The 14,045-nt window shown below is 36.2% G+C and overlaps 1 protein-coding gene across 1 annotated transcript; it reads right to left on the bottom strand.

Moving 5' to 3' along the window:
- Nucleotides 1–2,643: 2,643 nt before the first annotated feature.
- LOC127130057 (uncharacterized) lies at nt 2,644–3,801 on the bottom strand. Its single transcript, XM_051059132.1, has 2 exons — nt 3,137–3,801; nt 2,644–2,986 (listed from the first exon to the last, which is right to left on the bottom strand). Exons 1-2 carry the CDS (start codon nt 3,799–3,801, stop codon nt 2,644–2,646), a joined length of 1,008 nt encoding a protein of 335 aa, XP_050915089.1.
- Between the last annotated feature and the right edge of the window lie 10,244 nt (nt 3,802–14,045).

Below are 14,045 nucleotides of genomic sequence, written 5' to 3'. Positions count from 1 at the left end.
ATCCAAAAAATCCCAAAATAATTTCTAAAATTCTCTTTTAATTTTCTTCATCTGACTTTTATTTTTTCACATTTTATTTCACTATTTTTTTATTTTTTTATGGAATTTCTATTTTCTCCTTTGTTTTAATTAGTTTAAAAATACTTTTCTATATTTTTAAATTCTGAAAATTTTATCATATGTTTCTTATTTTATTTCTAACATTCCATAATTTTCTTGGTCATTTATTTGGTGTTTTGAAGGACCTTATGGGTTTTTTATTTGATTTCTATTTTAAAATTCATTTAAAAAATAATTTTGGTGCATTTTTATTTCATATAATTTAATTTTATATTTGTGTGACCTTTGTGAACTTCTGTTGGCCATGGATCATGATGGTTTGGACCATAAGTCTTATCAAACTCAATGGATCTTGGGTGTTGATGGGGTGAAGACCCTAATCCACCAAAATGCATGATTGATTTTGGTGATGACTTGATCAAACATTTGATCCAATTTGGGTGTTGAAATTCTAGTAACAGACTATTGATGTCACACTGGATGTTATGACATCCAATTCTGCGCAGACAGGTAATGTATGCAGAAAGTAAATGTAAAAGGCAGTAAATAACACAGAGAATTGTTTACCCAGTTCGGTGACACACACACCTATGTCTGGGGGCTACCAAGCCAGGGAGGAAATCCACTATAAGAGGTATTAATTCGGGACTTAAACCAACTGTTTAATCCTATCACTTAAGACCTACCCAATGCAATTTCAATCTAAACTAAGACCTGAGTTCCTACTCACTCCCCCTCAATCACAACAGTGATTACAACCTTTAATAATTTTAAAGTCAGTGGTGAAGATATATTTCAAACAACTCTTGATTGTGCTTAAAAGCTTTAATCAAGAAACACAACACTCACGCTTAAAAGGTTAGAGTGACACAACAATTACAACTCAATAAACACCCTAGTCCAATACAATCATCTAGGTGATAATTGCTTGGCTCACAATTAAAACCTAAAACAAGACACAAATAAAAGTACAGCAAGGAAATGCAATGATGTATTTAATTCTTCACACTTCAAACCCCCGAGTTGCTGAAAGTAGGTTGCCATCCTTTTATAATGCAGCACTTGGGCCTTGTACTTGTATTTCCTAAAATTAAGGTCAAGCAAGTTAACCGAATTTCCACACATTAGGGTGCTAACAAATAGGCTATATGCTAGGTCTCTTAATTTTAGCACAGTTGTTAGTTTGCTGGCTTTTAGCACAGCTTTTAGATTCCTGAAAAATAGCCTGAGATAAATACTGAAGCATAACAGAAAAACTAACTAGCCTACACTTTAGCATATGCTGTCTGGAATGAATGTCATAACATTCAGTTTGACATCTAGAAACTAGGCTATATGCTAGGTCTCTTAATTTTAGCACAACTGTTAGTTTCCTGAAAAACAGCCTGAAATAAATATTGAACTATACCAGAAAAACTGACTAGCCTATAATTCAGTATCTGCTGTCAGGGATGAATGTCATAACATTCAGTTTGACATTCAGTAAATCCTGTATTAGCTGATCCTGCAGCACACTACTTAAGCATGTCATGACATCAGTCAAGATATCTAAGTAAAGTAAGTGTTTTAACACAAAATGTAGCCAATCAAAAACATCTACAAACTCCCCCTTTGGCAAATTTTTGGCTAAAACAACTTGGCATCACAACAGAGTTTACAGCAGCAGAAAGCACACATCCAAGCAGAGAATCAAATTAGCTAATACACTTAGCAAACATAGAAGTTAAACTTCAAACAGCCGCAGCACAAGAGAAGATCAAGCAGATAGCAAACAGCAACATAACCTCTTGTTTAGAGGACCTTCAACTTCAAAGAAATATGTTGTTGTCCTAGGATACAGGTGTTACTCCTCCTTTTTGTCAAAAATGTTGCCAAAACAACACTTAATATTACAGACCACAAAAAATACAAGCAAATTTCAGAAACACAGGAAATGTTCTAGTCATCTGACTCAGAGTCAGCATCATCATCTGTGCCATCATCAGGACTGGCATATGCTTCTCCCTTTTCACCCTGTCTTTCAGCTTCTTCTGCTGTAGCAGCAGCTTCATCAAGCACATCACCTTCAGTCATCTCTAAAGTGCTGATCAATTTTTCCAAGTTCAGCTTCCTTGCCTCTAACTCCCTGCAAGTTTCTTTCAGCATTGCAATGACAATAACTTTACCTGGTTGTTTACTTACACGTGATGTCTCACCTGTTGTCATGACAATGTCAGGGACATGGGTACTTAGGAACAACTTATGATTGAAGGACATAAGGCTGTCTCTTTTGTTCACAAAATCATTCTCTATTAAGATGTTTGGAAACTCATTCAAAACAGTACCACAGATGAGAGAAGGGAAGGCTATAGGACCCTTCACACTGAAGCTTCCTGCATGCTTCAAAGTTTGATCAAAAATATAGGAGCCATAGTCAAAATTGGCCTTGGTTCCAACAACATATATAAACTTTCTAAGCATTACAACAACTGTAGATTTATGATTGGTGGGCACCCAGTTAGCAGCTCCAATCTTGTGCAGCATTGCATACTTGACACTCAGTTTACTGGCCACCAACTTTCCTTTGAGAGGCCACTTCCTTACTTAATTAGCAGTGATGACTTGACAGATTTTGTTGTCAGTCACCTCTAGCTCAGGTTGAGCTACATCAGGCCTTCCTAAATACTTGTTGATCACTGAGGGAGAGAAGTTTACACATTTGCCTCTCACATACACTTTCCTGAATTCCTTAGACTTTCCATCAGCACATTCTTCAGACAGATTAACAATAAATTCCTTCACCAACATCTTATAGCACTTTGAGAATTGAGTCACAGTCTTCATTAAACCAGCCTCATGAATAAGGTCCATAATATCCTTACAGTCTAGGACATTCTGAGCTAATTCCCTTTCCAAAGCCAGCCTCTTCTGATAAACATATTTCCACCTGTTTACACTTGAAGCAAAATGACAAGATATGTTGTCAATTGGTACCTCAGGGACACTAGCTGCAAGCTTGCTAGTGGTTGGCTTCTTCTTTGACAGAGTGTTAGAGACATTACAAGGAACATCTGAGTCAGACTCAACAATAACAAACTTGGTCTTCTTTTTCTTGGGCACCACTTTGCTCCAAGATTTGTCTGGACCATGACCTTTCCTCTTGGGGGAACTCTCGACTGCCATCTTTGTCTTGGAAGAGGTTGGAACATCAATCTTCTTTCTGGGGGACCTTTGAGCCACAGTTTTCTTTTTTCTCCTAGTCCTAACCCTTTTGGCTATGCTAGGGAGGACTGAGGACAACAACTCATTATCAGAAAATTCCTCCAGGTATACTGTTTCAGCCTCACAATTAGGGTTATCACTGACATCATGAGTGACATGAACTTCCTCACCAGTCACATTATCTAAGGGTTTGTCAACATTTGACTCCTTATGATCATCAGTTTGCTCAACATCATCAGAGATATTCTTTCCTAAAGACTCAATATTTTCTTGATCGGTAACACTATCAGGTTCAATAGTGTTTAAGGGAATGGAAACCCCAAGGACCTTATGATTACCAGATAGTATTCCAGTCACCATAGTGGCAATGTCATTGTGAACATACCTGGAACCTTTTTTGGTACGTTCCTCAAGAGCGATGGCTGAGGAGAAGCCTGATACAGTTTCTTTAGGTCTTCCTGCATGTGGGGTATTCGCAGAGTCAGCAACAGGATCTTTTCTGTTAGGGTTGCTTGGTTCAGCGCTAGGAGAATCAGACATGTTCTTGGAAGAAGATGAGGTGGATTGTTGAGACATGATGAGTATCTTAGAGGCGAAATGAAAAGTTTCTCTGAGAGGATGCTTGCGTGAATGAAAGTCGAAACGATGGGAGAGGTAACGCTTGTTACAAGAGTAATAGCTATTATCTATTGACCAATCAGAGCATACTCTCAAATGTTTAATAATTTGAAATATTAACTAGTAAATTCCTAACATCATTAGTTGCTATAATTCCTCAGAAAGACATATTCCCAACTTGCCCCTTAAATTTTCAAACTGAGTAACATCCAAAGCCTTTATAAATATGTCAACAAGTTGTAGTTCAGCTGCCACATGTTCCAAGGTAATCACTTTGTCTTCTACCAGATCTCTTATGAAGTGATGTCTAATGCCAATATGTTTTGTCCTGCTGTGTTGGATAGGATTCTTTGAAATGTTGATGGCACTGAGATTGTCACAGAATAATGTCATGACATTCTGAGTGACATTGTACTCAGTTAGCATCTGTTTCATCCATACCAGTTTGGAACAACTGCTTCCAGCTGCTATGTATTCATCAGTCAGAGCTTCTTTCACATTTTTTGGTTCAACCTTGGATACAACGCAGAAATTTGAGCTATTCTCCCTTGATCTGGTAATCACACCACTATTGGGATCTCCTATGATAAGATCCTTAGGGTGGTCTTTCTGACTCCTGATATAAGGCACCTTGTTGGATGCTTCTAACTCAAGTTCAGGAGGAGTATCCTGTACATTTTATGTTGAAGTCTCAAGGAATGTTCCAACATCCTCTATGACATTTGAATCTTCATCTTTATCATCAACAACCACATAAGCATATGTCTTCCCACCAAGACTTTCAACCTGCATAGGTCCCATTAAGTTCATGTGAAACAGTTCCAGAGTTTTGGATGTTGTAGGATGTCCAAGCTTTCTATTCCACAGCTTCACTTCCTTTTCTTCCTTGGCTAAGAAGCACAATGAGGAGTAGTTTGAGACTTTAGGTTCCCATAGATAACAGTTATCTTTGGATCTGGATCCTCTCATATCTTCCTTATTTTCTCCATTTTTCACAACACATTCTTCCTTAGTGAACTGTACATTAAAGCCTTGATCACATAGTTGGCTTATGCAGATGAGATTAGAAGTTAGTCCTTCTACTAACAACACATTATTCAATTCTGGAACTCCAAGACTGTCCAGCTTACCAACAACTTTGATTTTTCCTTTAGCTCCATCACCAAAGGTCACATAACTGGTAGTATGAGGTTGTATATCTACCAATAAGTTACTCATCCCAGTCATATGTCTTGAGCAACCACTATCAAAATACCAGTCTTCTCTGGTAGATGCCCTTAGAGATGTGTGAGCTAATCTAGCAACCCATTGTTGTTTCTTGATGGGGGCATTATGCTTATATGCCTTCTGCTTAGGTCTGACTTGAGGGGTCTGGTTAGGATAACCATGCAACCTGTAACATAAGGGTTTTATGTGACCAAATCTACCACAGTAGTGGCATCTCCATCTTTGAAATTTCTTCTTTTGATGGTTAATCCTCCTGTTCCCTGATGTTGTGACATTGGTTGTAACTTCTGCTTGATTTTCTGAACTTCAGCCTTTGAGCTTTTGAGTTCAGTTGAGGATTCCTTACCAAAGCCTAAACTAGACATGGTTCCTGATTTCTGTCCCACCTTTAGAATCTCTTCCAAAGTTTCAGTTCCTTTATTCAGCATTCTGATGGATTTTGTCATTTGATCTAGCTTAGAGGTCAACAAGATTATCTCACCATTTAGACCATCTATGACTGTCAGATGCTTCTTCTTCTCAGCTTCCAGCTCCTTGATGAGTTTCTTCTGCTTTTCTCCTTGTATACACACTTATGCACTTTTGACACATAGCTCTTTATATGAAGCAACAAGTTCATCAAATGTAAGTTCATCTCCACTTGAGTCATCATCAGAGGCACATACACTAGTTAGTGCAGTGACATGTTTTGCAGATTCTCCTTCTGATTCACTCTCAGAGTCTCCCTCAGACCAGGTGACAGATAGTCCCTTCTTTTGCATCTTGAGGAAGGTAGGACACTCAGCTCTAATGTGTCCAAAACCTTCACATCCATGACACTATATTCCCTTGCCTTGGTTGGACTTTTCTTCAGACTTTGATCTTCTACTGATGTCAGATGAAGTGTTCTTGACATTTTGTCTACCTTTTTGATCAACCTTCTTTATGAACTTATTGAACTGTCTTCCAAGCATGGCTATAGCTTCTGATATGCTTTCATCACCTCCAATATTTCCTTCTTCTGAATCCTCTTCAGTATTCGATACAAAAGCTATGCTTTTGTTTTTCTTTTCAACATTCTCACACAAGCCCATTTCAAAAGTTTGGAGAGAACCAATAAGCTCATCAACCTTCATATTGCAGATATCTATAGCCTCTTCTATAGCAGTAAACTTCATAACAAATCTCTTGGGCAATGATCTGAGAATCTTTCTTACAAGTTTTTCTTCAAACATTTTCTCTCCTAAGCCTCCAGCAGTGTTGGCAATTTCAAGAATATTCATGTGGAAGTCATGAATGGTCTCATCCTCTTCCATCCTCAGATTTTCGAACTTGGTAGTCATCATCTGGAGTTTAGACATCCTTACCTTGGAGGTCCCTTCATGAGTTGTTTTGAGAGTATCCCAAACTTCTTTAGCTAGTTCACAGTGATGCACCGGTCTGAAAATGTTCTTATTTATCCCATTGAACAGTGCATTCAATGCCTTGGAGTTTCCAAGGTCTAATGCCTCTTGCTCTTTGTCCCACTCTTCTTCATGAATTTGCATAATGATTCCATCTTTACCTGTGTTCGTTGGATGTTCCCATTCTTTGTTGACAGCTCTCCGGACCTTGCTATCCAGAGACCTCAAGAAGGCTATCATACGAGGTTTCCAGTCATCATAGTTAGAACCATCCAGCATGGGTGGTCTATTTGAGAATCCTACATCCTTGTCCATGGTACTAGAAAGTAACGTCCCTAGATCTCACCCAGAAATTAACAGGCAGGGTGCCTGCTTTGATGCCAATTGAAATTCTAGTAACAGACTATCGATGTCACACTGGATGTTATGACATCCAATTCTGCGTAGACAGGTAATGTATGCAAAAAGTAAATGTAAAAGGCAGTAAATAACACAGAGAATTATTTACCCAGTTCGGTGACACACACACCTACGTCTGGGGGCTACCAAGCCAGGGAGGAAATCCACTATAAGAGGTATTAATTCAGGACTTAAACCAGTTGTTTAATCCTATCACTTAAGACCTACCCAATGCAATTTCAATCTAAACTAAGACCTGAGTTCCTACTCACTCCCCCTCAATCACAGCAGTGATTATAACCTTTAATAATTTTAAAGTCAGTGGTGAGGATATACTTCAAACAACTCTTGATTGTGCTTAAGAGCTTTAATCAAGAAACACAGCACTCACGCTTAAAAGGTTAGAGTGACACAACAATTATAACTCAATAAACACCGTAGTCCAATACAATCATCTAGGTGATAATTGCTTGGCTCACAATTAAAACCTAAAACAAGACACAAATAAAAGTACAACAAGGAAATACAATGATGTATTTAATTCTTCACACTTCAAACCTCTGAGTTGCTGAAAGTAGGATTGCCATCCTTTTATAATGCAACACTTGGGCCTTGTACTTGTATATCCTAAAATTAAGGTCAAACAAGTTAACCTAATTTCCACACATTAGAGTGCTAACAAATAGGCTATATGCTAGGTCCCTTAATTTTAGCACAGTTGTTAGTTTCCTGGATTTTAGCACAGCTGTTAGATTCCTGAAAAATAGCCTGAGATAAATACTGAAGCATAACAGAAAATCTAACTAGCCTACACTTTAGCATATGCTGTCAGGAATGAATGTCATAACATTCAGTTTGACATCCAGAAACTAGGCTATATGCTAGATCTCTTAATTTTAGCACAGCTGTTAGTTTCCTGAAAAACAGCCTGAAATAAATACTGAACTATACCAGAAAAACTGACTAGCCTATAATTCAATATTTGCTGTCAGGGATGAATGTCATAACATTTAGTTTGACATTCAGTAAATCCTGTATTAGCTAATCCTGCAGCATACTACTTAAGCATGTCATGAAATCAGTCAAGACATCTAAGTACAGTAAGTGTTTTAACACAAAATGCAACCAATCAAAAACATCTACAAGTGTGATCTCTTTTGTCCCCTTCTTCTTCATCTCTTTCTTTCCCCTAAATCAAATGGATTGCTTGTGTCTATCTTATTCATGATGTATGGATTGGTACTTGATGGACTTTCATCCTTTTAAATCTACCTCCTAATTGATCATGAATCATTTTAGCTACTTTGGATTGATGCATAAGTTTTTCCTAAGCATTATGAAGTATGGTTTGAAGTAATGGACCATCCTCCTAGCCTTTGTGCTTGATCATTTCATTTTTTTTCTTTTTTGTGTGGCATGGCTTTAGGAGAATGATTTACATATCATTTATCTAGCATGTATTAACACTAACATTATTATTGACTGACCTCAGATAGTTGTGACTTCTACATAAGTCCAATTATGATTTCTTAACATAACGCTAAATTTGTCCTGAAAGTAAGGCATTTTCATAAGTGAGATTGTAAGTCTCATATTCCTCATAGTATTGTGTAAAAATATTGCTCCCTTTTCATTTGTGAGAGCTAGTGTCATACTTGTTGATTTTATCCAAGTTGGAGTCCTTCTCATGGTGATGTATAGGTTCATATTTTCATGCTTGTGGGTGAATAGTTGAGTGTTCTCCAAAAAATTATCAAAATGTCTTTCATTTCTGATCACTAACATAATTTACTAACATCTTATTACATTAGATTTATTTTGATGCCATTATTTTATGCTTTTATTCTTTTTATTTACTTTATGCTTTTATTTTAACATCTCATCTCATATTGTTTTATGGATTATTATTTGTTCTTTGCCCTTTGGGACTTTCATTCCCTTGTAAAAAAAACATTAATAAAGAAAAAAACCCTAAAGTTGTTTTCTTTGATTCATGGACTTGAGGTTACTATCCTTAGCATTGTTATATAGTTATAGACTTAGAGCTAAGACCTTGACCTTTGCTTTGGGAGATTGTGATTTGAGACCTTGGGATTCATCTGATTTTGGACTTCTTGTGAAGACTTGGCTTGGTTATTACGATTTCATCTGATGCATGATTACTCTTTGCTTATTTGGTTTGCTTGAGGCTTAATCCAAAAGAGGGAATTCTTGCTTCACTTATGTCATAAATCTTGATATCTCTTGGTTAGATCTTCCTCCCTAGCTTTTACTTTATGCTTTAGGATAGTCTCTTCTTCTCCTCTTCTTCTTTAATTTTCAAATCATCTCCCTCTTTTCAAAAATCTTCTTGATTTCAAACTTGAACTACTTTCTCAATAAACCTTGAATTTTTATCAAGTTATTTTTGAAACCTTTTCCCAATAAATTCTAATCCACCTTAGCATATTTAGACCAATTTCAAAAGACTAAAAATGCATAACTCACTCAAATCATTTTTGTGCCCTTTGTGCACTTTTCCTTTTAAAACTTTTTTCAAAGATTATACATGAGTGAGATATAATTCTCCTAGCCCCATAGTATTGATGATAATTCTTTTCCATCTAAGAGAGCTAGTGGCATAGTTGTGGGTTTTTATCCAAGTTGGGTCCCTTCTCATGATGATGCAAAGTCCTCAATCTTGTAGGTGACTAGTTGAGCATTCTCCTGAAAATGACAAAATGTATTTTCATTAAAAATAAATCAAAACAAATATTGTTGATATTTTTACCACGAACTACGAGGTTTTGATCCTCCATTGCACTTTGTTGGTACGTAGGCATGAGACTTCAAAAGTCTTGGCACACACCAAAATTAAGAAAAAAACATACTTCTCTCATCTCTACAATATTTTGCAAACAATACCTTTTTCAAACTAAAATGTACATATTTTCAAAGAGGTTCATATGGAGTACCATGGATATTTAGGGTTCTAATATCTTACCTTTGCATAATTAACCCCGGGACCCGTATCTCTTTTATTAGTTTTGTTTTAAAACTTCTTTGGGTTTTGTTTGTACTTTTTCCCTTTTCCTTTGGGAATAATGAAAGTGCGGTGGTGACTCTTGCTTTATGAGTTAAGTTAATCAATAACTTAATCTCAAAAAATTTACCGCTACAATAAAATGGCGACTCTGCTAGGGGGTAATCCTCAGTGGGTTTAGCCTATCTTTGTTTATGTGTATATATTATGTTTGCTATTGTTTATTTTTGTTTGTTCTATCTGGTGCTTGGTGATCTCTGTATGGTGAAATAAATCATATACCCGGATTCGAGAGCTCTTATGATAGGAGTATGGTATAGTCTTGTTTGGCTTACATGGAGTTAATCCTTAATAAGATGACTTGAGCTACCCTTCTCAGTGGAGGACCCTTTGGGATTACTGATGTCACACGAGTAGTCGTAGTTGGAATTACTTCTTCCTACCTAGGAGCCCGAGAAGCTAAGGAGCTTAAAACGCTTAACCCATCTTGGCCTCTTAGGATGTATTTTAGTTGTTACACGATACTACACTCAGACAAGTTTCTCTTGAGAATATTATTGGTTGGCGAGAAGTCATTTAAGCCGGTAATATACAAACGATGGAATTATAACTCTGGGAACTCTTTAGAACCTTGTTCTATAATTGATTATACCCTTAGTAAACACATTATGGGTTGGATATTAGCCTTGGCTCCATGCTCGTGACTTCGAACCTTTGAACCTTTTTTGTGTGCCTTGTGTGATCGTGTTTGTGGTTGTTGCATCCTGTACTCATTGCATTCATGAGATTTTTTTTTAGTATTAAAGGAACTTAGAGACTCTCTTTGCAAACATCACAAATATTTTGACTATGGATATTGAAAGAAGGAACACTCGGAAATACAATTTCAGACGTTCTGATCTCATGGAATTAAGGAAGTTAGCATCTCTTATGGGTGATCCTAAGGGTTATAGAGACCGTTTTGGGAGACTTTTGTTTGTTCTATCTACTGATGTTGAAGATAGTCTTCTTTGTACTATAGTTCAGTTCTACGATCCCATTTACCGATGCTTCACTTTCCCTGATTATTAGTTGTTGCCTAACATGGAGGAGTATGCTTATCTTTTGGGAACGTCAGTTTCTAATAGAGTTCCTTTTAGTGGGGTGGAAGGAATTCTTGAGTCTCGAGTTATTGCTGAGGCCATTCACCTGAGTGTAGCGGGGTATTCGTTACCATTAGAGATATTGACTAAATCCAAGGTAAACCATACAAGTCGAGTCGCCACCGCACTTCTATTTATCCAAAGAAATGGTTAGAAAGCGAACAAAAACCTAATAGTTTTAACAAAACCTAGTAAAAGAAACAGAGATCTGGGTAAGGGGGTTGGTTATGCAATAGGAAGGTGTTAGGCACCCAAAACATCCTAGGTACTCCTAGGGAGCCCTTTTCATACTTGTTGCAAAGGTTGTTGTCTTGTGAAAAATTTGTTTGTGCAAACATGATTGAAGAGATGAGAAGAGAATATACAAGTTTATTTACATTTTGTTTGGATGGATAAACCCATTGCCTACGTACCATCTTATAAAAAAGATTAGGATCAAAACCTCGTAGTTCGGGGTAAAAATCTCAAAATGAGTTGGTGAATTGATTGGTCCAAAAGCCTTAAGGTCTTTTGTTATCAAAGGGAGAAAACTCAACCAAACCACAAATCCACCATGTGAGGATAACTTCAACATGCTAGTGAGGGGTTAACCCTATAATAAGCATGGAAGACTCATTGTCCATCACTAAGGATATAGGTGAGTATTACATCTACCACAAAGATAGCTCAAACCTAATAGCTAAAGGTTATGAATGATTTGATTAAGAAGGTGGCCATTGGAACCAGAAAAGAAATTTGAATGGGTTGTATTTACCAATTAGAAGTATGTACAAAAAATGGTCAAAGTTGACTTAAGGATTCAATTCAAAATAAGTATTATGAAAAGAAGGTTTGAAGATCAAAAGCGTAAGGCTTAGGTTTCTAATGTTGAAAACAAATGTTAAATGTTTGCACAAAAGTTTTGGCTTGGGTTATAATGGAGAGATGAAGAAGAATGGCTAAGTCCTAAGAAAAAGCAAAAAGGTAAAGGAAAAGAAATGAACCACACAAGGAGTTCCTCTCTTGAGATCATATTGATGATCCAAGTAGCTCCCATCCTTTGGAATAAGCAACCACAAAGTATAAGCAATCAATCAAGTCTCACAAGAGATCCTCAATGTGTCTTGTATCTTTCACTTGAGATGAACATGGCAATGGTCCTCCAATTAAGCTCAAATGGAAACTCCTTGCACAAAAGCACACACGTCAAAAGTTTCATGAAGTAAAACAAGAATGGACAAGAGAGAGTTTAGAGACTTGGTTCTTCTAGTCCATCTTCAACATTAAGATCCTTTTACTCCAATTTTGCATAAGGAAAGGTCCTAAGATCTAAGTCCAATACTCCATTTCTTTGCATAGGGAAAGTCCTAGAAACTAAGTCCATTTCTTTGCATTTGGTCCACAACAATCAAAACAAAACACAAGCACAATAATATATATACAATTATGTGCTCAAGTGAGCAAAAGGCAAATGGCATTAACATAAACATGTGCTCAAATGAGCAAAGGGAAAAACAAATGGATAATATATGCAAGATTAGTAAATTGCATTAAAGTAAATTGCATAAAGTAAATTGCATAAAGTAAATGTTAATTGTCAATAGTTAGTGTTAGTAGTTAGTATGCCATAAGGCAAATTTAGCGCTATGTTAAGCAATCGTAATTGGACTTATGTAGAAGTCACAACTATCTGAGGCCGGTCAATAATAATGTAGGCAACAAACACAAGTTAGGAGTCTTGATTAGTGAACCAAGTCCCAACAACTTGCCATGCCACAAAAAAAAGGAAATGAGAAATGATCTTGTATTGGTTTAAGCCTTTTGCATGATTTAGAAGACAACATATCCTTAATGCAAAGTCATTCACTTGATCAATTGATCAAGATGAATTAGATTTGAATCAAGGAAGGTTAAATCTCCCTAATCAATGCTAACTTATCAACCTTCAACTCATTGATCAAAAAGAAAAAAGAAGAAGAAGAAGGAGATGAATAAGAGAAATGGAAATGGCAAAATTAAAGTGCATTAAATAAAATGCAATGTACCAATCCTCATATGTTGACCAATAACATTGAAAGTCAAGGTCAAACAATCCAAAACAGAAGTGAGATGAAGATTGGGAGTCAAGAAATGAATAAACTATTTTTGGCATTTTTTAATATTTAAAATAAACTTGAATTAAAAATAAAAGAAAAGGTCAAACTTCAAAATTACTTCAAATCAACCTTGAAAGGTCCAAGTAGTTTATCCTAAGTTCAACAAGGTCAAACAAAGTTTGACAAAAAATTTCAGCATTTTTAAAAGTCAGAAACTATTTTTAATCAATTAAAAGTGAATAAAAATAACCTAATTGAACTAAAATCTCAAATAAATCTCAAATCAAGTCAAAAATTGATGAGAATATTTTTCATAGATCCATCATCATTCAAATAGGTTAAGAAAATATTTTTGTATTTTTTGAATATCAAAAACTATTTAAAATGAATTAAAAATAACCAGAAAAGAGAAAATTCACAAAAAAATATCAAATGACAAAATAAAAAATATTAAAAATCAGAAATAGAAACTAGAAATTATTTGGGAAATAATGCAATTGGTCCCATAATTTTTGGATTAAAAATGAGAGAGATACGATTTTTTGAAATAAAAGGAATTTAAGAAAATAAAAAAAAAGAAATTACAAAAATGCAAAAAAAGGAGGAGCGTTGGATCAGAGCTCATTAATTGAGTTGGCAGATCACACGCTCCAAGGCGCGCGCTCATGGTGGTCTCTGGTCAATGCGTGCGCATGGGAAAGAATTAAAAGTCATAACAATGAATGATCCTGATTGAATCTGGAAAATGGATCAAACGGTCCAGATTTAAACTAGAGCTGATGAAGCCACCGGAGCCACCGTCTTCTCCGGTGAACTTCCAGATTCCGGCCAAAATGCAAAAACTCAAAAGGCAACCAAAACGTGCGATCTATACATCAATAGAAAGCTGGGATGATGTACATCATCCCTATACCATCCA

The sequence above is a fragment of the Lathyrus oleraceus genome, chromosome 3, assembly GCF_024323335.1.
Source record: "Lathyrus oleraceus cultivar Zhongwan6 chromosome 3, CAAS_Psat_ZW6_1.0, whole genome shotgun sequence".
NCBI classification, from domain to species: domain Eukaryota; kingdom Viridiplantae; phylum Streptophyta; class Magnoliopsida; order Fabales; family Fabaceae; genus Lathyrus; species Lathyrus oleraceus.
The sequence above is the reverse complement of the archived record's forward strand: the minus strand, read 5'-3'. Positions and strand labels throughout refer to the sequence as shown.

Bases quoted from the DNA above. Each gene is read 5' to 3' on its own strand.
- LOC127130057 (XM_051059132.1), bottom strand. From the start codon at position 3,801: ATGTCTGATTCTCCTAGCGCTGAACCAAGCAACCCTAACAGAAAAGAT. The intron at 2,987-3,136 runs GTTTGTTATTGT...AAGTGTAAACAG, and splicing joins CCCAAGAAAAAGAAGACCAA to GTGGAAATATGTTTATCAGA.